Genomic DNA, 26864 nt, shown 5'->3' with positions numbered 1-26864 from the left:
AGCCACCTGGGAAGCCCTCTGTGTACATGTATTCCTCTCAATTTATTTAGTTTTTTTAAAATGTTCTTAATCTAGACTCATTTTTCCCCCAATAAAGTCTTATACTTCTTTTGCTAAATTCATTTCTCAGCATCTTGTAATTTCCGTCATTTTTGTAATCACCCCATTTTGGTGTTGTTTTCTGTATACAAAAATGTAATTTTGTTATTACTCTTGTACTTAAAATTTCTCACTCATTTTAATAGTTTATCTGTGGATTCCTTTGATTGCCTACCTGACTCAAAATATTTTCTAGGAATCATAAGAGTTCTGGTCCTTTCTTTTTTTTTAATTCTTGTAACATTTATTTCCCTTTGTCTTATGACTTTTTTCCCAGAATTTCTTCTGGGACCTGCCTCCTGGAGACTTAGCTGCAGAGTCGTATTCAGCCAGTATCTCCAGGGAACGAACATCCGTGCAAGTCTCTGGAGTTTTCCCCCTTCCCTCTGCGCCCTGTGTGCTAACCCCCGCCATTGCGGCCTCGATGACGCGTTTCCTCTTCTCCCGGCTGCGCGGTTTCCGGTGCGAAGTCTTTCTCGTAATTGTTCTGGTTCTGTGATCTGGCAGCTGCCCCACCACCCCCCGTGCTGGCTAGGTTTATGATTTTCTCTTTGTCTTGGGTTTTCAGCAGTTTGACTCAAAGTCAATCCCTTAGGTGTCACTGAACTTCTCAGAATGTGGGTTGATATTCCTTTTTTATCAAATTGGAAACAAATCAGCCAGCATTTCGTGGAATATTTTGCTGCCTCACTCTTCTTTCTGGTCCTCTTACACTCCAGCCTCATGTATGTTAGACATGTGTTCACTCCAGCCTCATGTACGTTAGACGTGTGTTACTGATGCTTTGCTCTGTTTCCTATTGATAGTGTTTCCCTCTCTGCTTAATTTTGAAAACTTATGTCGACTTATCGTCACCTTTGCTCATGGTTTCTTTTTCAGTCTCTAATGTGCTTTAAACATAGTTATTTATTTATTTTTAACTCAGATGTGTACTTTTCTGTCTAGAATTCTATTTGGTCTTTTTCAGAATTTTTACTTTCTCTCTTAAATTCTCTATCCCTTTGTCTTTATATAAACAGAAAGGATAAATAAATATAGCTATATACATATAGCTTCCCCGGTGGCTCAGACTATAAAGAATCCACCTGTAATTCAGGAAACCTGGGTTCCATCCCTGGGTTGGGAAGACCCCCTGGAGGAGGTCATGGCAACCCACTCCAGTATTCTTGCCTGGAGAATCCCCCTGGTGGGCTACAGTCCATGGGGTCACAAAGAGTCGGACACGACTGAGCAACTAAGCACATATATATACACAATATATATACTTGTATATATCAGATCAGATCAGATCATTCGCTCGGTCGTGTCTGACTCTTTGCGACCCCATGAATCGCAGCACGCCAGGCCTCCCTGTCCATCACCAACTCCCGGAGTTCAAATTCAAAGACTATGTTTTGTTCTTTTGTCTGAAATACTTCAAAGAAAATTGACTGCTAGAAGCAAAAAATAACAGGATGCACATATGGTGGAATGCATAGCCTATAGTAAAACATATGAAAATAAAACACTATATATCATATCTAGGTATCAGTATCTGTGTACTGGTATCTATCTACAGTAACAAACATACAATGTATATAGTATTATTTTTCCTTTCAGCTATTACAGATGTGTAAGAGTCACTTGAAAGTCCTTGCTTATTGGTTCCAATCCATCAGGCATCTTTCACCCGACTTCTCCACTTAGCTCTCTCACTGTGTTTGAAAATACTGTGAGACTTGACTTCAGACACCGGGCACTAGACAGCCTGGAGTGGGAGGTATTCTGTCCCGTCTTGTTCTCCAGGGTCTTTCTTTCTGGTTTCTTCCCAGAGAGGTGGTGCTTGGAGAGGGGCTGGTAATGGGGCGTCAGGTGGGGCTGGCTCTGGCTTGCACTGAATCAGGGTGATTTCCCCTGCGGCTTAGCCAGCCCCTGATTTGCGTGGTCACAGCATGTTCTCTCTCATCAGTATCCAGTTTGGAGGGGGTGGCCCCACACAGCCCTGGCTGTGTACCCAAGTCCAGTTGTTTTCTCAGCAGAACACTGTAAGGGGAGAAGCCTGGTGGTGGGTGATTGCTGGGTCAGGGGATGTCATCTTGGACCTGAGCTCTTCCAGACTCCCTCCATCCTGCCCGCCCATGGGGACACCCAAACCTGAATCACCTGTCCCTCATTCTTTCAAGGTCTCTGGGACCCCGTCCAGAACGTGCACCCGCCCCACGTAGGCAGGTATGGAAGCTGATGTGTGCCCACGCCCCGTCCACGCTCAGAACGTGCACCCGCCCCGCGTAGGCAGGTATGGAAGCTGATGTGTGCCCACGCCCCGTCCACGCTCAGAACGTGCACCCGCCCCGCGTAGGCAGGTATGGAAGCTGATGTGTGCCCACGGAGGACTTACTCTCTCTCCGGAAATCATGTCACCGAGACTTCGTCCACTGTTCTTGGTTCAGGCTTTTCTTGGTGTCTTTCTGAGAGTTAAGGTTCCTCATGACCTTCTATACCCTGACCGGGGCAGAAATCACTGGCACACCTGATGCCTGGCTAATTGGCACAGACGAGCTTCCCTTTTCCTTTCGGATCTGTGTAATGAACTGTACATTTGGGGGGGATCACTCATTTTTGTCTACACTTAAAATTTTATTGACATAAAGTTGATTTTTAAAACTGTCATCTTATTAACGCTTTTTTCTCTATTGGATAATTACTTTTGTCTTCTTTTTAAGGTCAAGTTATTAAAATTGTCCTTTCTTCTTTCCATAATACATATTCAAGGCTTAAATTTCCCTCTGAGCTTGACTTTAGCTGCATTCCACAAAGTTTGACGTGCTAGATCTTAATGCTCAATTCTTTTCAAATGTGTCCCTTGATTCTACTTTGATTTTTTGACTCATAGATTATTTAGATAGGTAATATTCAAATTCTCACAATTTAGGGATTTTCTAGTTACTCTTTAGCCGATTCCAAGGACCTTTAAACTGAAGCTTAGAGAGTTTAAGGAATTCTTCCAAGGCCATAGTTTGTGAAAATTGAGACTAGGATTTTTTGTCAGTTCTCAAGTAAGGGCAATTGCCACCTTCCCAAGGTTACTGTGAGGACTCCTGACTCTATGTGTGAGGGACTGAGTATAGCCCTGGACGCCTGGCAGATGCTCAGAGTGCACCTACTATGCTCAGAGCGCACCTACTGTGCGTCTGGCTCCATTCCGTGGAGGTGCACAGCCTCCACCTTCCCGTGACATGTGCGTGCACATATGACACCCACAAAAGACCTGCCCTCGGCAGAGGCCATGAGAGCACAGGGAAACCAGGGAAACTTTCAGAGTGAGATAGTAAGCGTTCATCATCCCGTAGCAGAATTCCCAGGAGTTCCGGACAGGAGACCAGCTGCCATGGGGCAGCTGCACTGGGGTTCCCCAGGCAGCTCTGGCAGGTCTTGGTTAATGGATGAACCTCCTCCCCTGGGGTGGCCCCAGTCCTGCAGGGACACACAGGTGATCAGGGCATGAGGCTGAAGTGCCCTGGCCAGCAGACCGAAGGACACAGCCATCAGGACACACGGAGGTGGAGGCTCCCCACTGCTATTGGGAGCTCGGGGAGCAGAGGTCAGGCCTGGAGACAGAGCTGGGTAGTGCACCCTGGACATAGCCTCCTGGTGTGGACGGTGATGAGAAAGAGGAAAGGGTTGACAGGCTGATGCTCAGGCAATACCAACATGCAGCAAGAGAAGAGAAAAAGGATGGAGAGAAAGGATGACAAGAGAGATGGAGACCAAACAGAATCAATAAGGAGAGGTTAGAAAGCGGGGGTCAGCAGGGAGGAGCCAAGGGTCAGTGAAAGGTCCTCCCCCAATATCCTGGAGAAACATTGAGGCAAGCATCAGTAATGCTAGGGGGCAGGCTGGCCTTGGTCCTCGGGTAGCCTCTGGAGACGACAGGTCAACAGGACGGGGGCTGAGGTGTGTTCCTTTTATGGGTCAGGCTCTAAGCCTTTACCACCCCCTCCCAGCAGCAGCTGGTGGGCACTTGTACCTATATGGATGCAGGGGTCCTCCCCACACTCTCCACCACTGATGAGAGCCCTGGACCTGGGAAAGGGGTGTGGAGCAAGGCTGTTAGAGGAAACGCTAATCCAGACAAGGAATTTTCTTATACGAGAAAAAAGAGAGGAGAAATAAAGTAGGAAAGTCATATACTTAATTCCTTTGTCTTCTATTATTTTTTAAATATATTTAACATGATGCATCTTCATTTTTAAAACATTCTAGAAATACATGGGGACGGGGGGAAAGGAGTAGAATGTCTCTTTCAGCTCATGTCCTCCTTCTTACGCACACATGTGGCCAGATGCCATCAAACTAAGCCGTGGTGTCACCTGCACGCTGCCTGTCCTCCCCTACCCCGCCCCGTGGATGTGTGTGTGTGTTCTAACATTAGTGGGATCAGGTTATACCCTTTCGACAACTTGGTTTTTTCCACTTAACAATGCATCTTATTAATTTTGCAGGTCAGCCTTGAAGAAGATCTACTTCCATTTTTAACTACTTTTTAAGACTGTTGATTGTCCATCGGCAGATGAATGGATAAGAAAGTTGTGGTACGTATGCACAATGGAATATTACTCAGTTATTAAAAAGAATGCATTTGAATCAGTTCTAATGAGGTGGATGAAACTGGAACCTATTATACAGAACGAAGTCAGAAAGAAAAACACCAATACAATATATTAATGCATATATATGGAATTTAGTGGCAATCCACTCCAGTGTTCTTGCCTGGAGAATCCCAGGACGGGGAAGCCTGGTGGGCTGCCGTCTATGGTGTCGCACAGAGTCGGACATGACTGAAGCAACTTAGCATCAGCAGCAGCAGCATGGAATTTAGAAAGACGGTAACGCTGACCCTATATGCGAGACAGCAAAAGAGACACAGATGTAAAGAACAGACTTTTGGACTCTGTGGAAGAAGGCGAGGGTGGGATGATTTGAGAGAACAGCATTGAAACATGTATATTATCATATGTGAAATAGATCGCCAGTCCAGGTTCCATGCATGAGACAGGGTGCTCAGGGCTGGTGCACTGGGATGACCCTGAGGGATGGGATGGGGAGGGAGGTGGGAGGGGGGTTCAGGATGGGGAACACAGGTACACCGATGGCTGATTCATGTCAGTGTATGGCAAAACCCACCACAATATTGTGAAGTTATTAACCCTTAATTAAAATTAAAATAAATAATAAAATAAATAAATAAAATAAAATGATCCTGGGGGTGGGGGAAGACTCTGTTGATTGGATCTGAAACAATTATTTTCCTCGATAAGTCTTAAATTTATCTTCATGCTTTTGCCATTACAAATAATGTTATGAATTGTTTCCTTTTACATGAGTGCATACGAGTCCCATGCACATGAATTGGTCCTTTATTTACATAGATTCCTAAAGTGTAGGTACTGGATCAGAGCCGATGCCTTTTAAATTCTGCTTGACCAATAAGCTGCCCTGTAAAAAAGGCTTTATCAATACATGCTCCTTTCAAATTCAAGGATGTTATGATTTTTTTTTTTTATGAATCCATCACAGGTATACATGTGCTCCCCCTCCTGAACCCTCCTCCCTCCTCCCTCCCCATACCATCCCTCCAGGTCCTCCCAGTGCACCAGCCCCAAGCATCCAGTATCGTGCATTGAACCTGGACTGGCATCTCGTTTCATACATGATATTTTACATGTTTCAATGCCATTCTCCCAAATCTTCCCACCCTCTCCCTCTCCCACAGAGTCTATAAGACTGTTCCATACATCAGCGTCACTTTTGCTGTCTCGTACACAGGGTTATTGTTATCATCTTTCTAAATTCCATATATATGCGTTAGTATACTGTATTGGTGTTTTTCCTTCTGGCTTACTTCGCTCTGCATAATAGGCTCCAGTTTTATCCACCTCATTAGAACTGATTCAAATGTATTCTTTTTAATGGCTGAGTAATACTCCATTGTGTATATGTACCACAGATGTTATGATTTTTTAATGCTTTTTCTCTACTATAAGAAGTGAAAGTTGCTCAGTTGTGTCTGACTGTTTGCAACTCCATGGACTACACAGTCCATGGAATTCTCCAGGCCAGGATACTGGAGTGCGTAGCCTTCCCCTTCTCCAAAGGATCTTCCCAACTCAGGGATCAAAGCCAGGTCTCCCTCATTGCAGGTGGATTCTTTACTGACTGAACCACGAGGGAAGCCCAAGAATACTGGAGTGGGTAGCCTATCCCTTTCCAGGGGATCTTCCTGACCCGGGAACTGAACCGGGGTCTTCTGCATTGCAGGTGGATTCTTTACTGACTGAGCCACCAGGGAAGCCCTGAGAAGTGAAAAGCAATCTTTAGTTTGTATTTGAAAATGTATTTTAATGTTTGTTGGTTATTTTGCTTCATGTTCTTTGAAACTACACTTTATAATAAAATTGACTATTTTCCACTGGCTTGTCTTTTTCTCATTGAATCTTTTCTAAATTCTGAGTGTTAATCTTTCACTATTTCTATTGAAAATATTTTTGTCAGCTGCCAATTAACTGTGTATATTTTGTCATTTATCACTCTTTTCCCATGTGGCTTCTAATTCTTTCTTATCACTAAGCTTTCCCCTGCCACAGGTCCTACGGATGTGCTAAGAGATTTTTAATCAAACTGGAATGTATTTACAAACGCCACAAGTTATGATCCATCTATACTTTTCTTAGCAAGTGGACCGTGAACCATCCAACTTCATTTATGAAATAGACGCAGAGAGCATAGATTGGAAATGCCCACTTGAATCATCTATTAATTTAACCTCAGGCACAAATTCCCTGGTGTGTCCACTTGCTCCAAGATCGAATCCTTGTGTGTTTGTTCCGTCGTGTGTTTGCATTACTGTCACGGTGCTCTTATTCCGCTACCTTTGACCTCTCTCACGCTTCAGTTATATCTGACTCTGTGCTACCCTATGGACTGTGTCCTGCCAGGCTCCTCTGTCCATGGGATTCTCCAGGCAAGAATACTGGAGCGGGTGGCTGTGCCGTCCTCCAGGGCATCTTCCCGACCCGGGGATCGAACGCGCCTCTCTCACAGGCACCTGCATTGGCAGGCAGGTTCTGCACCACTCACGCCGCCTGGGAAGCCACACTTAGTCTGTGTGCGGTGTGTGCTGCGCGCTCAGTCCTGTCTGACTCTGTGAGACCCCGTGACCTGGAGCCCACCAGGCTCCTCTCCCTGTGGGGATTTTCCAGGCAAGAATCCTGGAGTGGGTGGCTGTGCCCTCTTCCAGGGGATCTCCCCAACCCAGGGAACCCAGGTCTCCACATTGCAGGGGCATTCTTTACCAAACCACTTTTCTCTTCCTCCTGGACTCGGGTGTTAGATGGTTCACCATCTACTTGCTAAGAAAAGTACAGATGGATAATAACTTGTGGTATTTGCAAATACTTTCCAATTTGATTAAAAATCTCTTACCATATCTATAGGACCTATGGCAGGGGAGAGCTTAGTGATAAGAAAGAATTAGAAGCCACGTGGGGAAAGAGTGGTAAATGACAAAATAGACAAAGTTAGTTGGCAGCGGACACAAGGACAAAGCTATTTTCAATAGAAACCGCAAAATGGTCATTTGAGCAAGAAAAAAACGTGTATTATGTGCAGCCACTGAGAGGTTTGCATTGTTGCTTATGATGTTGCTCTATTCTGATGTATCATGTATGTCTCTTCTCTTCAGGCCAATTTTCACTTTTTCAGCAGGTTAGGAGAGTCTGGAGTTTTTGTAATATTATTTTGGCTGTGAATAGAATGTTTTTATTTCTATTACATTTTCTACTTGGCTGCTGCTGGTTCTAGAAAAACTATTGATTTTCGTAGGTTGATACATTCAGTCCCAGGTTCCTGAACTCTCCTGACCGGCTGGGGCCATTTATCAGTCTACGCTTCTGCATTCTTGCAGAGAAGAACATTCGCATATACATACTGTCATATTTCTTAACTTATTTTTCCATTTTTACACCAGTTAGAACCTTCACCACCATATTAAATAGTGATGTATAGTGGGCATCCTTGCCGAACTGATTTTTAGAAAATATTGCTAATATTTCACTGTTAAGTATGATGCTGGTTTCAGTTCTCTGGTAAATACATTTCATCAAGATAAGAGTGTTCCATTACCGTCTTTGTTTTCTAAGTGCTTTTTTAAGGAATGAGCGTTGACTTTTATCAAACGCTTCTCCAGTATCTAATAAAATCATTAAAATTTCTCATTATTATCTGAGTGTAAGAACTGCTTTGGTAGTTTTTTCTAACCACTGTTAAATTCCTGTGATGAACTTTGTGTGCTTGTATTTTAATACCTTGTTATCTTGTTATTAGATTTATTTATCTGTTTAAAGTGGACAAGAATATAGATTTTTCTTTCTGTGCCTACTTGTCTGATTGTGGTGTCTTAGTTACAGCAGCTATTTTAATGGAATAAGCATCTATCCCTCTTTTCCTCTTCTCTGAAAGTTTATCTCTTGTGATTTCACAAATGTGTATGGGCATTTGATGGAAATATATATATAATTTTCCTTTTAGCGACTACTGTGATACATATGCGTGTGTGTGTGTGTCTGTCTGTGATATAGCTATAGAATTTGTTTCTTAAACATCTATTTTTCATCAAAATTCTGTACTATGTGATTTTAAAAACTGTAAAATTCTACAAGTCTTTTACCCAATCAAAGCAGCCCACTGCGTCCCTACTTTCTCTGCCTGTTCCCCCCGTAATAACTTTATCAGTCTTAGCTGTTTCTTTTAAGCGTTCATATGTGTAAGTTCTGGAGAAGGAAATGGCATCCCTTTCCAGTGTCCTTGCCTGGAAACTCCCATGGACAGAGGAGCCTGGTAGGCTACAGTCCATGGAGTCACAAGAGTCCGACACGACTGAGCGACGTCGCTCACTCACTCGTGTTTGAGTTACGCGTTGTGCTGCCGTTTTGGTTCTTCATCACTGGATGGTAACTACTCTCTTCCTATCGACGAAGTTGGGGATTTATTTTCTTATGCTCTCCCTAAAACTGGCATACACTCTTCCTTCCATCTAAGCTCTTTATCACCTGCATATAATAATTTCAGAATGTTTATTCAGTTCAGTTCAGTCACTCAGTCCTGTCCAGTTCTTTGCGACCCCATGAACCACAGCACGCCAGGCTTCCCTGTCCATCACCAACTCCTGGAGTTCACACAAAGTCACGTCCATCGAGTCGGTGATACCATCCAGCCATCTCATCCTCTGTCGTCCCCTTCTCCTCATGCCCTCAATCTTTCCCAGCATCAGGGTCTTTTCAAATGAATCAGCTCTTCGCATGAGGTGGCCAAAGTACTAGAGTTTCAGCTTCAACATCAGTCCTTCCAATGAACACCCAGGATTGATCTCCTTTAGGATGGACTGATTGGATCTCCTTGTAGTCCAAGGGACTCTCAAGAGTCTTCTCCAACACCACAGTTCAAAAGCATCAATTCTTTGGTGCTCAGCTTTCTTTATAGTCCAACTCTTACATCCATACATGACCACTGGAAAAACCATAGCCTTGACTAGATGGACTTTTGTTGGCAAAGTAATGTCTCTGCTTTTGAATATGCTGTCTAGGTTGGTCATAACTTTCCTTCCAAGGAGTAAGCATCTTTTAATTTCATGGCTGCAGTCACTATCTGCAGTGATTTTGGAGCCCAGAAAAATAAAGTCTGACACAGTTTCCACTGTTTCCCCATCAATTTCCCATGAAGTGATGGGACCAGATGCCATGATCTTCGTTTTCTGAATGCTGAGCTTTAAGCCAACTTTTTCACTCTCCTTTTTCACTTTCATCAAGAGACTTTTTAGTTCCTCTTCACTTTCTGCCATAAGGGTGGTGTCATCTGCATATCTGAAGTTATTGATATTTCTCCCGGCAATCTTGATTCCAGCTTGTGCTTCTTCCAGCCCAGCGTTTCTCATGATGTACTCTGCATAGAACTTAAATAAGCAGGGTGACAATATACAGACTTGACATATTCCTTTCCTGACTTGGAACCAGTCTGTTGTTCCATGTTCAGTTCTAATTGTTGCTTCCTGACCTGCATACAGGTTTCTCAAGAGGCAGGTCAGGTGGTCTGGTATTCCCATCTCTTTCAGAATTTTCCACAGTTTATTGTGATCCACATAGTCAAAGGCTTTGGCATAGTCAATAAAGCAGAAATAGATATTTTTATGGAATTCTCTTGCTTTTTCGATGATCTAGCAGATGTTGGCAATTTGATCTCTGGTTCCTCTGCCTTTTCAGAAATGAGATTGAACATCTGAAAGTTCACAGTTCACGTATTGCTGAAGCCTGGCTTGGAGAATTTTAAGCATTACTTTACTAGTGTGTGAGATGAGCACGATTGTGCAGTAGTTTGAGCATTCTTTGGCATTGCCTTTCTTTGGGATTGGAATGAAAAGTGACGTTTTCCAGTCCTGTGGCCACTGCTGAGTTTTCCAAATTTGCTGACATACTGAGTGCAGCACTTTCACAGCATCATCTTTCAGGATTTGAAATAGCTCCACTGGAATTCCATCACCTCCACTAGCTTTGTTCGTAATGATGCTTCCTAAGGCCCACTTGACTTCACATTCCAGGATGTCTGGCTCTAGGTGAGTGATCACATCATCGTGATTATCTTGGTCGTGAAGATCTTTTTTGTACAGTTCTTCTGTGTATCCTTGCCACCTTTTCTTAATATCTTCTGCTTCTGTTAGGTCCATACCATTTCTCTCCTTTACTGAACCCATTTTTTCATGAAATGTTCCCTTGGTATCTCTGATTTTCTTGAAGAGATCTCTGGTCTTTCCCATTCTGTTGTTTTCCTCTATTTCTTTGCATTGATCACTGAGGAAGGCTTTCTTATGTCTCCTTGCTATTCTTTGGAACTCTGCATTTCAGATGCTTATATCTTTCCTTTTCTCCTTTGCTTTTCGCTTCTCTTCTTTTCACAGCTATTTGTAAGGCCTCCTCAGACAGCCATTTTGCTTTTCTGCATTTCTTTTTCTTGGGGATGGTCTTGATTCCTGTCTCCTGTACAGTGTCATGAACCTCCATCCATAGTTCATCAGGCACTCTGTCTATCAGATCTACTCCGTTAAATCTATTTCTCACTTCCACTGTATAATCATAAGGGATTTGATTTAGGTCATACCTGAATGGTCTAGTGGTCTTCTCCACTTTCTTCAATTTCAGTCTGAATCTGGCAATAAGGAGTTCATGATCTGAGCCACAGTCAGCTCCCGGTCTTGTTTTTGCTGACTGTATAGAGCTTCTCCATCTTTGGCTGCAAAGAATATAATCAATCTGATTTTGATGTTGACTGTCTGGTGATGTCCATGTGTAGAGTCTTCTCTTGTGTTCTTGGAAGAGGTTGTTTGCTGTGACCAGTGTGTTCTTCTGGCAAAACTCTATTAGCCTTTGTCCTGCTTCACTCTGTACTCCAAGGCCAAACTTGCCTGTTACTCCAGGTATCTCTTTACTTCCTACACACCTCAGGGCAAACAATAGAACATTATCATTATTCAGAAAAAATCTCCCGTGATTTCTTCCCATGAGTATCCCTCCCTTTTGAATGTAACTATTAGCTTCAGTTCTGACACTGTGGATGGTTTGCCATCTCTAACACACAAACACGCGAGTGTGAACATTCAGTGTGCCCCTGTGTCTGTGTTCTTTCACTCAAAATACCGTTGGTGAGAGCCATCCATGTCGTTGTTCCCCAGAACCGCAGTTTGTTATTTCATAATTGCTCTCATAGACCATGTAAGTTTGCCATGATGTATTAATCCATTTTGCTATAATGAACATTCAAGGTGTTTCCAGTTGTTGATTTACAAAAACAACGGGCTACAGTGGGCATGCTCACTTGTAATTCTATGTGGGCACATTTCCTGGGGATATGTGCTTTGAGTTTAAGGCGTTTGAACTGTCTTCATTATTGGGATAGATTTCCAGCTTCTCCATATACTCACTAATAGCATTTTCTAGCTTTTAAAATTTTAGCTATTCTGCGGGGCGTATAGTACTTGCCTTATGGATTTAGTTTATATCTCTCTGATGACTAATGAGTTGAGTACTTTTTATGATGTTCATTGGCCCTTTCAAAATTCTTATTTGTGAAGAGTCAGAGGGTTGTATTACCTTTTATTAATACAATTTTTATGAATTTAATTTCTTAATTTTAATTTTAATTGAGCATAATTTACTGATTTATCATTATTTTGTGTTAATGATCTTCACCTCTTTTTAAAGAAATCTCTGCCTCCTCCAAGGTCTAGATTGTTCTTGTTCAGTCACTAAGTCATATCTGACTCTGCGACCCCATGAACTGCAGCACACCAGGCTTCCCTGGCCTTCACTATCTCCCAGAGTTTGCTCAAACTCATGTCTATTGAGTCAGTGATGCCATCCAGCCATCTCATTCTCTGTCGTCCCCTTCTCCTCTTTCCCTCAATCTTTCCCAGCATCAGGGTCTTTTCCAATAAATCGGCTCTTCACATCAGGTGGCCAAAGTATTGGAGCTTCAGCTTTAGCATCAGTCCTTCCAAAAACAAAGGGTTAACTTCCCTTAAGAAATTGTCCAAAGACAAAGGGTTAATTTCCCTTAGGGTTGACATGTTTGATCTCCTTACAGTCCGAGGGACTCTCAAGAGTCTTATCCAGTATCACAGTTTAAAAGCACCAATTCTTCAGTGTTCAGCCTTCTTTATGGTCCAATTCTCACATCCCTACATGACTACTGGGAAAAGCTTAGCTTTGGCTATGCAGATCTTCATCTGCCAATTGATGTCTCTGATTTTTAATACACCGTCTAGGTTTGTCATGGTTTTTCTTCCAAGGAGCAAGTGTCTTTTGATTTTCTGGCTGCAGTTACTGTCTGCAGAGATTTAGCATCACCCATTTCACTCCCAGTTCTAAGTGGGCTTTGGACCCTGATATCTGGATCCTGTTCTCTTGTTTCAGCTGTCAGTTTAAAGCTCTCATCTGCCATCCAGCCTCTCACTTGTTTTTCCCAAATTTGGCAAATGCCTCTAGAGCTGTGATGACCAATACAGTAGCCACTGGTCACATCTAAGTATTTAACTTTAAATTAACTAAAGTTAAAACATTAATATTCCATTTCCCACTCATAATAGTCATTCTTCGAGGGTTCAATGGCCACAAATGGCCCGTAGCTACCATTTTAGACAGAGGACACGTAGAACTTCTTAGCCATCAGGAAAGTTCTGCTGGACAGAGCTGGTCTAGGGAAAATGCTGGCCTCCTGTGCCCGGGTCACCTCTGTGAGTCTCTCCTTCTTCCACACCTTGGTTGTTTCATTCTTTTCTTCCTTGGTATCACTCTGATACCTTCAAACTGATTTTAATTTTTTTTTCCTGCTTTCCTACTTGTTTTCAGTAAGAACGCTGGTCCTTGTTATTTGGTCCATCATAAACAGGACAAAGACACTGTATTACTTTCTACATTTCATTTTTGATGTAGTCTGCTCTTTGCATTACCCATTTAAGCGTACTGTACTTTTATTCCAAATTTTATTTGCAGTCACCCTGTTTGTTTATTTTCTTGAGCAGATTTCTGAACTGATATTTATTTCTCCTCCTCAGTGATAGGGATATATTATCTAAGGCTTCACATCCACTTGTCTTGTCTGTCTTTGTTGTTGCTGTTCTTTAGTCCTTAAGTTGTGTCTGACTCTTTTGCAACCCCATGGACTGTAGCCAACCAGGCTCCTCTGTCCATGGGATATCCCAGGCAAGAGTACTGGAGTGGGTTGTCATTTCCTATTCCAGGGGTCTTTCCTGACCCAGGGATCAAACCTGTGTCTCCTGCATTGGCAGAGAGATTCTTTACCTCTGAGTCTTTGTCATGGATTCCTGTTAGTTTCACTGTCTTGGGATAAGTGTGTGTGTGTGTGTGTTCTGGGGGTGTGTACATGAACATGCTCAGGGCTTCTGCATCACCTTTAGCAGAGAATTGATGTCCTGTGCCCACTAACATTACAAGTTCAAGTCTTGTTTCATCAGAGATGTTTTGCTTCAATTGATGGCCCAGGGAAGCTGGCTCACTGCTAAGTTGAAAGACTTGGGCCACCAAATATAAATTTTACAGTCCCCCTTTAACAAAGGATGTAGTTCTTTATATAGGAAGCTAATCTTCACTTGGGGTCTTCGCCTTCAGACTGATGTCAGTAACAAGTGATTGACCAAGAATCATTTTAATTTTGGGCCAGAAAGTATATCTGTATTTCAAGCATGCAGTGGATTCTCCTTCTCATGTTCAGTCTGACCTATATTTTTTATATTCAATATACGTTTAATCCAAGATTTCTGTGTTTGAAGTAGAATCAGAGGATTCTCTACATCTGTTCTGTCTTCTATCTTGAGCGGAAATCCCACATATTTATTTTTCACACGTTATCACTTTCCATTCTCACACTGGCCTTAAAGTAGGTATCACAACCATTATTTTCAGGGAAAGGAAAGAGACTTGGAGCAGTTATTAGCTGTGTGACTCTGAAAAGCTATCTGATAGAGGCTTCTATTTCCAAAGCCTCTCATCTTTCCTGACACGCCATTCTAGAACCATCAAAGCTCCCTGCTTCTAAGCCCTGGGAGGCCGGGCACCCACCACCAGTGACAACAATCCCATCAGGAGCTACGGGAAGCCACAGGTTCAGGAAGAGCAGCTTTGACAGGAAGCCACAGGTTCAGGAAGAGCAGCTTTGACTGGGAAGCCACAGGTTCAGGAAGAGCAGCTTTGACTGGGAAGCCACAGGTTCAGGAAGAGTAGCTTTGACTGGGAAGCCACAGGTTCAGGAAGATCAGCTTTGACAGGGAAGCCACAGGTTCAGGAAGAGTAGCTTTGACAGGGAGCCTTTATCTGGCTAGGCACGTGAAATGAAGTCGGTAAATATTTGGGGAACAAGTGCTCAGTTTCCACTAAGAAGGCACTGGGCAGTGGAGGCAAGAGGATGTGGAGTTGTCAACACAGATTCTACTATTTATCCCTGCGTCCTCTAAAGACCTAATAATGCTGCTGTGTGCTCTCCTGTGAGTGATTTGGGGAGATGAACTCAGAGCAGAGCTCCGGGCTTCTTGAGCAGTGGAAAGACTAGCAGTTGGCAGTGAAGAGTGTTTGTTTTTGAAGAGCAGCTAGCATGATTTGAGCACAGTGTCTGGAACAAGCTGAGCATCTGATAAATAGTCATTAAATGGATGGATGAACAGATAGATGGATAGATGGATGGATGGATGAACTGGTGGATGGATGGATGAAAGAGTAGAATACAAAATCAATTACATGAAGCTAAAATGAGGGACACCTGCTATAATAGCATTTTATGTAAGAATAAGTAAATCTGCTATTTACTGGGGATACCTACTAATATATACTTTTGAATTTTCTGTTAGCTCTGATCTTGATCAGAAATCTGTAAGAGACTATTTCCCAACTTCCGATTGAGGACACTGAGATGAATAATCTCACACACAACCAGTCCTGAAGTTTGGATCTTTCCAATTCGAATATCTGCACAGAACATGAGGTTTCAGCCTGATCATAAGCTCTCTGCTTTACTTTTGAGACTGCGTCTAGGAGTGGAGTGGAAGAATGGTGTGCAGACCCTTAGATGGGCTGGGATGCGGAGAGGGCATCAGGCCACAGGAGGGGCATGTCCTCTCTGCGGTGGGCTGGCTGGACCTCTGCAAAGTCACGATGCTTGTTCAAGGCCCAGTGTAACATAAAAGTCATGGAATGGTGACTGGGTGGAGGGGGTCTCACTGTCTGAAAACCGGGCTTGTGAGACAAGAGGGACAGAGGGAGGTTTCAGCCAAAAGATGAGGCATTTTCTTCCCATGTCAGAGGGCTGTTACAGGGCAAAGGGAACAACCTTCCACAGGGTGAAATACAACTTCAGAAGTCCAGAGTTTCGACCTTTCCATCTGCTCCCCGTGGGAACCAACAGTGTTAACTGCTGTGCTTGTATCACCGTTTGCTCTCGTCTGGGAGAAGGCAAGGTGGAGAGATGCTTTCCAAGGGCCTTTGAAAAGCCATTATCTAGGATCAGAAACAAGGGCTGGTTTGTTCTGTTCTCTTTCCTTTCTTCCTGAGACATCAGCAGTCACAGCTCATCTGGCTGGATCTCTTCTGGGCCGGGCCAGTAGGGAGCCCGCAGGCTTGGCAGGAATCAGCAATAATTGCCCTGCTTGAGCAGATAAGAGTGACATGCAAATTACTCAGTGCAACCCAGAATAACAGAAGACAAGAAAGCTCTTCACAGCAGCATTTCCTGGGAAGGTTGGAATAATCATCAGACTCTTCAATGGCCTGAGTGGGCCCCACACAGCAGCAGGCCTTGGTCTGGGGTCTTGGGGGCCGATTCCAGTATCGACTCCTGTCAGCTCATTCATGGGAGCTCGTCAGATGTCAGTTCAGGGAAGTCAGCTCTGCTGGATAGAAATTCACGTCCCTCCCAACCTGACCACCACAGAAGATCTGTGACCACGTCCATCTCCAAAATGGGACAGTGGCCCGTATGGCTCTTGCTGTTGGACACTGCAAAGTGGAGGCGTGTCTGTGGCCTGGCCTGGGGCCTGGGCAGATGCTGGCTGGCTAATGACAGATGAGCCTGAATCTGATACAGAAGACCTCACAACAGAAATCTGGACGTGGAGAGGAAAGTCCTAGATTCCCGGATTGAGCAGACTTAGGCTCACCTGGGGCTTTATGGCCTCGGTGCCTGGCCGACAGACAAGCCAGTCTACTGAAGCCAGAAGGGCCTCTTTTGGACAGTTTAATAAACTCTGATGCAGGGACACATCAGTAAAAAGTGTGATGAAGGGTTGATGGACGTGATATGGTTCACATGGAGCCTGGTATAGACAAAGCCGTAACCAGCATCCCACTATGACCCTCCTCCACCCCTAGTCATGGTGGCCCGGCCATGGAATTCTTACATAGGACCTGCACGGGCCAAGCAGTGGGCTGTTGGTCTCCAAGAAAAACTGGACTCTCGGTGTCCTGGGTTGTCCCCCTCTAGGCCTCTGCTGCCCTCTCTGCTCCTGGCTTTTCTGCCCGTGTCATTTTGACTTGAGAAAGTTCCAGTGTTCCGGGCCCCCAATCCTGCCTGACCCACCCGCAGCAGCTGCGTATCATCTGAGTTCAGCCCCGAGGCTATTACTCAACCTCCTTAGAGATCTTCGCGTGGTTCACTGCTTCTGTTCACTTCTGGGCATGGAGCGGGAACTCAGTAAATATTTGCTGAATGTAATTCAACTGAAGGGAAAAGCCAAGAGAAAAGTGTTTCTGATGTTTGTTTGTTTGTGACCCAGCTTCTCTGTAAGTGGCACGTTTAACCCGATATTAGCACATGTGTTCAGAAGTAGGAGGGGCCCTCTTTGATGACAGAACAACCGACAAGGAGGCAGAAGGTGACTACGTGTGGTTTCACATGTGCTAAGAGGCCAAACCGAGAAGGAAATGAGCAGGTGAGAAGAGACCCCGTAGTGCAGACACACAGACCTGGGTCCCTTCTCCCCACCTCAGCTCCTAAGGGCCGAACTGGCAATTTCAGTCCTGGGATGATTACAGACAGAGGGTCCTGGGAGAATCCACAGAGTGTTCTGAGCTGGCTGCAGGTCTGGATGCATCCGGCACACATACAGGGGTAAGTGAAGACATTATTCAGCTTGCAACAGACAAATGAAAGCTATTTTTATTCTACAACTATTTCAGTTCAGTTCAGTTCAGTCGCTCAATCAGGTCCGACTCTTTGCGACCCCGTGGACTGCAGCGCACCAGGCCTCCCTGTCCATCACCAAGTCCTGGAGTTCACTCAAACTCATGTCCATCGAGTCAGTGACGTCATCCAACAATCTCATCCTCTGTCGTCCCCTTCTCCTCCCGCCTTCAATCTTTCCCAACATCAGGGTCTTTGCAAATGAGTCAGTTCTTCATATCAGGTGGCCAAATTATTGGAGTTTCAGCTTCAGCTACAACTATTTACCCCTCAAATAAGCCAAACTGTTGAACCACTTCTTCTGGATGGACCTCAAGAATAGGCTTGTCTTGCTGGCTCCTTCCTGTGCAAAGCATAGTAGGAGTTTTTCTATTTTCCCCAGTCCTCTCCACCTTCCACTGTTCCTGCTCGGGTAGGGAATTTTATATCCATGGATTAAATTAATACTCTTTTCATTTTGCTCTGAGCTTATTTCCACTTCTCAGATTTTCACACCAGCAGGGCTCCTCCTGTGAGGCCTAGAAATGGTCGATGCCTTTGCTGGCTCCTCCTGGCTGGGTGGTGTGGAGATAGATGCCCCGCAGGAATCAGACTCAGCTTACATGCCCTCCCAAACGCCGTGTGCCTGACCCTGCAAGGAAGGCAGCACCCCCGTCACGTCACAGGGACTCCCTCCCCAGACTGCACTTTCCTCCTGGCACTGCATCCCTTCCACAGGGATCTTAACACAGTCTCATGGAGACCAACTTGGTGCTCTCAAGACAAGAACCCAGAATGGCAGGGGCCTGCTTCTCTTCCTGCTGTTGTCCCCGCACCCAGCGGAGGCCCCGTGTGGATCACTGCTGATGGAACACAGCTACTGGTGGGTCGAGGAGCCAGCACTGAGATGTAAACAGCCCAGGGAAGAAAGCTCCCTTCTATCCCACAAGATAAAGTGCCCACAGTCAGAGGCTGCTCTGAGAGGAGTCGAGAAAAGCCCCTGGGGCAGGACATGGCAGCGTGGACAGAGGAGCCTGGAGGGCTACAGCCCACGGGGTCGCAAAGAGTCAGACACAACTGAAGCGACTTAGCACGCACTCCAGTTCACAGACCGCATTTTGATCAGGGCTTAATGGGAACAGGAAGGGAATATAATGATAAGGAAGGAAGTTTGGGGAACACCTCCCAGAATGGAGAGTAAAAGGAAGACGTGGGAAAGCTCAGAAAACGTGAATGACGTTGAGGACAGATCTTGCGACTCCAGAACCAGGAAACGGAGGCGCTGGGGAGCAGCCCAATCAGACGCCACCGAAGCCAGGCCTGAGCACGTCACAGAAGGAGACGCCCTGAACTCCGCAAGTCACGAGATGTCTCTCCAAGCAGACAGTGCAAACACGGGAATACGTCTCTGAGAAAGGATTCCATTTCAGGAACCAGGGGAAATAACCCTACTGTGCACCTGACTAGACATGTTAATAAAAGGGAAATAGAAATGCGAGTGTAGACAAAGATATGCCCAGGTCAGAGCAGCACTACGTAGATAACAGCTAATGATGGCCTTGAAGTGAAATAAATCTATAGGCTGGTTTTCCCTATTAAACACTCAACGCTGCAGCCTAATTCAGAAAAAGAAGAATCAAAAGTCAAAGAAAGAGGTGGAGGCAATAAATAAAGGGAAAATGAAAGGGACGGTGAGATACATTTGTGTAGAATCTGTGCAATGCAGTTTTAAAATGAAAGTTTATTAGGGCATCAAAAGCAAACAGACTGAACCAGAAAGGGGTAAAGCGCCAGGTCCGTCATCTCACAGGTTCATCTTCCGAACCTTCGCTCCCAGCCAGGGTGACCTGCCGGCCCCTCCCCACAAGGTAGCCAGCGCTGTCCTTCCAGCTTGGGTCATGCTGGCCCATGGCCGGGCCCCTCAGTGGCTCCTGCATCACTCAGAATTGAGTCCACTGTCTTCACTGAGGCCAGGAGCCCCCAAAGCCCCCTCACTGCCCTCCCTCTCACCCCATCCCCTTCCATCTCCCCCGGCTCAGGCATCAGCAGTCACCTGGGCCTCCTTGCTGTGTTCCCACCTCATCCAGCACCTGCCTGCACCAGGGCTTTGCACAGGCCAGGGCCCAACCAGGAAAATACCCTGGGCTTTCTGTCCTGTTTGTTAGGACTGTGATAAACTGTCACCTTCCGAGTGAACCCAGTACAGCACCCCTGTCACTGACCCTGTGTCTGCATTAATCTCCTTTCATCATCTGATAGAGACTAAGATTGGGCTTCCCTGGTGGCTCAGTTGGTAAAGAATCTGTCTGCATTCCAGGAGCTTCAGGAGATGAGGGTTCAATCCCTGGGCTGGAAAGATCCCCTGAAGGAGGAAATGGCAACCCATTCCCATATTCTTGCTTGGGAAATGCCATGGACAGAGGAGCCAGGTGGGCTATAATCTTTGGGAATCACAAAGAGTCGGACATGACTGAAGCAATTTAGCATGCACACACACAGAGACTGATTCATTTTTCACCTTTAAATCAATATCCCCTTCCCTCCCCCTTCTCTCTCTCTCTGTCTATCTCTCTCTCTCTCTCTCTCTCTCTCTCTCTCTCTCTCACACACACACACACACACACACACACAGTTGGCACAAGTATTTCCACACATAAAGGAAGAAATTCCATCCGGCCAGGACCCCGCCTGCTGGGTTCTACTTCAGCATCAGAACAGGCGGCATGACCATTCTCACTCCGGACCAGAGTGGGATGGCACCCCAGGCGCCCACCTCCAACAGGCTCCCGTTTCCAAGTCAATGGCCACGTGCGCACGCATTGCATTTCATTACGAGGAGCGTCCACTTGACTTCACTGTGGGCCCCAGGACAGAGCGGGAAGGGAGGGCAGCCACAGGCTCACGTTCCCCCATCCAACCGTTCATTTAGGTTCCTTTAGTTTGTGGTTTCTGAGCACCTAGAACCCGCCGGGCAGTCTCCTGGGACCTGGGGCTTGGCAGGGAGGGAGGGGCCAAGACAGATCAGGTTCCTGAGAGTTTCCAGCAGAATCGACATTCGAGGGGCCAACAGCTCATGAACAAGGGACCCTGGATGACGATGATGGTGAGAGATGCTTTGAGGTGAGGAGCCAGGGGGATGCTTTAGGCACCCAGAGCAGGGGAGGGCCAGGAGGGAGGTCGGGGAGGGGTGGAGATGGGAACTCAGAGCCAAGGAGAGGACCCAGCCTCAGGAGATGGTCAGAGGGTACTCAGCGGGCAGGGAGTGGACAAAGTGCTGCAGACAGAGAGGGCGGCAACAAGAGCAAAGATCCGGAGATGGGGAGCAGCTGAGTAGAGGCGCAGCTGGACTCCAAGTCCACGGGGACAGGAGGGGACTGCCGTCTGGCCTCTGGACCCCAGGCGGCGGCCTCCCGGTTTTGGCTTCACCACACTGCTGCTCTGCGGCTGGTGTGGGGCCGCGTGTGCACACAGAGGCAGAGCCAGGCTGGGAACTCAAAATCAAAAAGACCCGATGGCTCAGAACCAGGCGCGTGGGCACTAGTGTTCAGGGAGACGGATGGTTAACACAGAACCCGGGCTTGGGAGGCAGGCCGGGGCAAGCTCCTGACTCTCTCCCAGTCAGACCCGGCTGTCCTGTCGCTGGAGGAGCAGCTGCCCTGTCCCCTCCACAGGCGAGGACCAGGGCACGTGGGTGCCCTGGCCTCCCCAGGAACCTGCGTGTGAGACGCCGGATGCGGGCAAAGCCAGTTCACAGGCAGAAAACACTCACCCCCTCCCCCACAACTCATACCCGAGCTTCTAGGGAGTTTCCCCACCCCCTCGTTGAGATCTGGCCTCCAGCCCAAGTGTCAGGCCCTGCCATTAACCTTCAAGGCCCCTCAATTAGCAGCGGAGAGGGGTCCCTGGCAGGTGTCAGGATTTAGAGGGATGGTACCCAGGGCTGCTTTAAAAGGGTCTAAGTGTTCTGCTGGAGGGAAGCCCAGGAGGCATCGATCCACTGCAGGTGGGGGCCCCCGGGAGAGGCTCCGTCCCCAGACCCCACCCTTCCTCGGGAGAAGGTCTGCAGGGGGCCACGGGGACACCGAGACCCCGTCTCTCTCTCACCTCTTCTGCGCACCACTCCTTAGAGGTGGATGGAGCCCCTGCGGCTGAGTGAGGCGCGGCTCTGGGCCTGAAGAGAAGAGCTCTGTGGACTCCTGCCCTCCACAGCTTTCTGCAAGCAATGAACCTGAGTCGGGTGGCTCCTGGAAAAGGAGAGCAGCCCGTCAGCATCTGCTGCGTGAAGGTGGACCAGAGCCTCCCCGTGCAGACCCAAAGTGGGACGCCCCAGGTCCCCATCTGCCCCTGAAGAGTCACGTGGACTCTGACCCACCTACCGGCCTCCCCGAGAGTCAGCATCCCCATCCAACAGTGCAAATAACACAGCAACTTGAGGACAGCTTGTTGAGGCCCCTGTAGACTGATCCGAGCACTGCCGTCTGTAAGGCCTGGGTCAATGTCCCCCGACCCCAGGCGGTGAATCTAGGAAGAGCTTGGAGGGCAGTAGCGGGTTTGCCGTCAGACAGGAAAGGCCTTGAGTGGACGCTTGGCTGGATTCTGCCTGAGATGCTTCAGGTCGTGACCCCTCGGACCTCAGCTCCTGTTCCACGTACAATCTTCCCTGAAGAGGGATCCTCTTGGCACTGGCCCCGGGGGTTGGGAAGACGCTGGTGCAGGAGGACCCGGGACCCCAGGTCTATGGAGGCGAACTCCCTTCCGGCTCCCGTCGCTGGGACTTCATGCCTTTGCGGGCTCCAAACCCAGGATGGTGGGTTCGACCCCCATGCCCCTGCTTCTATGCCCTTCTCCACAGCGCCAGAAGTTCCCTTCATTAGCAGCCTACCTCGATTTCTAGAAGCCAGTGTCCAAAGGAATAGGCTCCTTGGAGAAATGGTTGATTTGCGGGCTTGCGGTGGGGAGAATGTGATTGGAGAATGGCTTGTGGTGGGGAGAATGTGATTGGAGAATGGCTTGCGGTGGGGAGAATGTGATTGGAGAATGGCTTGTGGTGGGGAGAATGTGATTGGAGAATGGCTTGTGGTGGGGAGGATGTGATTGGACAATGGCTTGTGGTGGGGAGAATGTGATTGGACAATGGCTTGCGGTGGGGAGAATGTGATTGGAGAGTGGCTTGCGGTGGGGAGGGAATACACACGGTGAGTGTGAAGCACCAGTGACACCCCCAAAGTAAGACGTGCTCACGTCACCCCTGCAATGGGCTCCGTGTCAGCTGAAAAAGTTCCTGAAGTTCGAAGCTGAGGCACTGACCAATGAAATAAAGTGGAATTGTGCTATAATCCAGAGGGTGAAATAAACACCGTGAGTGTGGATGATGTAGGTAAGTGGCTGACTACATAAGTGGATGGGGGTGAACAGACAAATCTCTTGCAGAAGAATTCCAAATTGTTTACGAGGACACAGAAAGGGTGAGGGGAGAGGGACTTCACAGACGGGAAGTAGGGAAGGGAAGCCCCCACTGGCCACAGCTAGAGAAAGCCCATGTGCAGCTACAAAGACCCAGCCCAGCCAAGAATAAAATATAAATACATAAAAACAAAAGCTTTTTTAAAACCACTGTATTGTTAGAAGTGGCCTTTCACTAAAAAATGTAGAAATTGTAAAAATTTGTAAAATTTGTAAAAAGTAAAATGTAAAAATGTAGGAAAAAAGCCAGATCTTCCTGCTGCAAAAAACTGTGCTGTCCCCCTCTGCCGAGGGTCCCCTCCCTTCCAGGGACCCAGAGGGAAGGCCCCGTGGCCAGCACCCCGTCAAGTGTGCGTTCCAGAAAGCCCTGCCTCGCTGCCCTTGACGGAAGCATCAGCCCGGGAGATAGTGGCCGCCGATGGACTCGTTTTATTGCCCTGAAGACCCAGGCGCCACTGGGGGCCTACGGTGAGCTCCTTCTGCCCAGGCTAGGAAAACCGCAAACTAAAGCGGTGTGCTTGGCGCCCAGTGCCCCCTCGCCCCCCACACAGTCTCAGACCTTCCCTGCGGGCTCCACAGTCTGGGTCACAGTGGACGTGGGCAAGCCGCTCCAGACAGAAAGCCCAACTGTGTCACCAAGGAGACGCTAAAGGTCTCAGATTCTGGGCCACCTCTGCCTGCGCAGATATTCGAGGTATGAAGGGGACCCAGGAGGGTTTTCTGTGGGCAGATGAGAGCAGAGGGAGAGAAGCAGAGACGCCACCTTAGACCCCGCCCTCCGGAAGGTCCGAGTCACCTTTGCAGGAAGAGCCTGGCGGCTGCAGGGCTTGGAACTAAGGACAAAGAGACGAGCAGCTGGACTGGAGGCCCCCCGGGCCCCCTCCCCGGAGCTGGACTCGAGGGCCCCAGCCGCGAAGATGGGAAGTGGACACCACCGCAGGGCCCACCCCAGGGACGGATGGCCTTCGAAGCGCCCCCGGCACGTCACAATCCCGCTCAGGCAACACAAGCTCAGCAAGAGAGGAGGGGCCGGAGGGGGCGGGGAGGCCGAGGGGCGGGGAGAGCTGGCCACGCCCACCGCGCAGGGGCTTCACCCAGGGCAGCCCCACCAAGAGGCGGCGGACACCCCGCTTTCAATCACATTTCAAGTCTGCTTATCACACGGGACCGAGCGTACTAATAATTGACTTCCACAGCTTTTATCCTGGAGAAGGAAATGGCAACCCACTCCAGTATTCTTGCCTGGAGAATCCCATGGACAGAGGAGCCTCACAGGCTACAGTCCATGGGGTCGCAAGAGCCAGATACGACTGAGCGACTAAACCACCATCACCACCATAGCTTTTATTCCCTGAGATGACAAGAAACTCCACGGTCCTTCTGGCATTTTCACCCGGGGCTGAGGACCCCACAGGCTGAACTTAAAGGTCAGAGAGGAAAGAAAGAAATCCTGCTGCATCACGGCATCCTTTGACACCTGTGCACAGACCGTACATACACGTGCAGGCATGTTCCCAAGAAACCTTGAAACCGAAGTGTACACAGCTGTGGGACATGATCATACGGTGGAAGGTTTTTAACCTAACTTCTGATCATGGACCTCTCGGCTGCTTCCCTGTTTATACTAAACAGGGAAGTTGCTGGGATGAGCTTTCCCAGCCTTCTCTCCAGCTGCCGCCAGGAGAGGAAACGCTCCTGAAATGGGCGACCCGCCCTTCACGAGCAGGTGCTCGGCTGGGGACTGATTAGACCCTCCCCTCCAGCTTGCCACCGGATCTTTCCTGGCCGGCCCGGTCCCGGTGGTGCCTCGTCCTTCAGCCTGCCTCCTCCACGGCCCACGGTCTCCCTAGCTCTGACAGCAACAGCCTACGAGCCCTCGGCTCCCAGCCTTCTGGGCTTCAGCATGCAGCATGTATGCTCCCGGGGGAAATAAGGCCGAGATGGAGCCGGTTCTCTCCCGGACTCTTAAGTGACATTGTTCCACGAGGAAATAACGCTCTGCATTCTGATGTCCCCAGGAAACGCCTCCCCCGAGAGCTCGGCAGTGTCTGCACGGCCCCTGGAGGGCCAGCAAATGAACAGGCGGTGGTAATGACCCTCCCTGGGCCCCGGGCAATTACACACAATATTGGCCTCTCCATTACCTCTGCACTCATCACATCGTGACTGGCGTTATAAACCAGCGCTTAAACTCTCAGAGAACGAACCTCAGCAAACTCGTACGAAAGCCTATTTGGCCCCAAACATCGAGTGCATTACACGCATTAGACACCATTCCAGGCCCTGGGGAAATGGTGGTGACAGAAGACCGTCGGATACAACTCGGTGATCAACAAGTCAGACAGAACGCTGTAAGCCGGGAGAAGCAAAGCGAGTGTGTCTGGAGACTCAGGACCAGTGGGGACACAGTTCAGAGGGGAGCAGGGGGTCACGGGGGCTTCCCAGAAGGCTCAGTGATAGAGAACCCTTCTGCCGATACAGGAGACACAGGACACTCGGGTTCAGTCCCTGAGATGGGAAGATGCCCGGAGGGGGAAATGGCAACCCACTCCAGTATTCTTGCCTGGAACAAGTCATGGACAGAGAGCCTGGCGGGCTACAGTCCACAGGGTCGCAAAGAGTCAGACAGGACTGGGCGCACAGACACGCACAGCGTCGAGGGCTTTCTCTGCGGTAGAACACCCTTCAAGCTGAGACCTGGATGGTGAATATAGGTTACTCAGGGCACTAAGCGGGTGGGCTGAACCCCAGGCACTGGGGAAAAGGCCAGGGAAAGAAAGTGCCTATGGTTTGTAGGAACAAAGCACAGGATGGTGCACGGAGAAGCAGAGGCTGAGGGGCAGGGCTGGTGGGTTGAATCACGTCCCCTGAAGATGCTGAGGTGTGACGCCCATACCAGTGAGTATGACCTCTTTGAGAAACAGGGTCTTTGCAGATGGTCGGGTCAAGGTGAGGTCTTTAGGGGGACCCCAATCAGTAGGACTAGTGTTCTTAAAGTAGAGGGAAATTTGGACCCTGAGACAGACATGGGCTGAGGGAAGACGGCATGAAGACAGGGGAGAGGACGGCCCCCTACACACCAAAGGCAGGCCTGGAACAGACCCTCCCCTGGAGACCTCAGGAGGGACCAACCTCTGCCTTCAGACTTCCGACCTCAGAGGGTGACGCAGTGAATGCCTGCTCTCTAAGCCAGGCCTTCTTAACACCGAGCAGGACCCTGAGGGCCCTTCTTTACAACAGACCCCTCCCTCCATGCCCCCCACCTCGTGTTTGTAGGGAAGTTTTAGCCTGCAAGGCCTTCCCCAAGTTCCAAAGAGCAGATTTAATCAGAGGAGTGAGAAAATGCTGAAACAAAGGAAAACAGTCAAGCAAGACAAAATAATAGCAGTTTAGCCACAAAACCAAGTCAAGGACCTTTAGTTCCTCCTCAAGGGCTACCGATAATATACTGAGCCATGTCCTTGGGCTCTTTTGCAGATACTGAAACCCCCTTCAGGTGGAGAAGTTAACTGCATGCTGCCCACCAGCACATAGACCCCAGACCTGCTGGAACC

At 47.9% G+C, this 26864-nt stretch overlaps 1 protein-coding gene across 1 annotated transcript in view; it reads right to left on the bottom strand.

The window, feature by feature from the left end:
* The window catches only part of LOC133248796 (uncharacterized), a 90376-nt gene that overhangs the window by 20739 nt on the left and 42773 nt on the right, over positions 1 to 26864 (bottom strand). Inside the window, exons 4-5 of the mRNA XM_061419099.1 lie at positions 24107 to 24398; positions 21952 to 22091 (exon numbers count right to left, since the gene is read on the bottom strand). Of these exons, the coding sequence (XP_061275083.1) occupies positions 21952 to 22091; positions 24107 to 24398 (432 nt within the window). The remainder of the gene's footprint in view (positions 1 to 21951; positions 22092 to 24106; positions 24399 to 26864) is intronic.

Source organism: Bos javanicus, chromosome 5 (genome assembly GCF_032452875.1).
Source record: "Bos javanicus breed banteng chromosome 5, ARS-OSU_banteng_1.0, whole genome shotgun sequence".
Lineage (NCBI taxonomy): Eukaryota > Metazoa > Chordata > Mammalia > Artiodactyla > Bovidae > Bos > Bos javanicus.
This window is presented reverse-complemented; position numbering and strand designations above follow the sequence as displayed.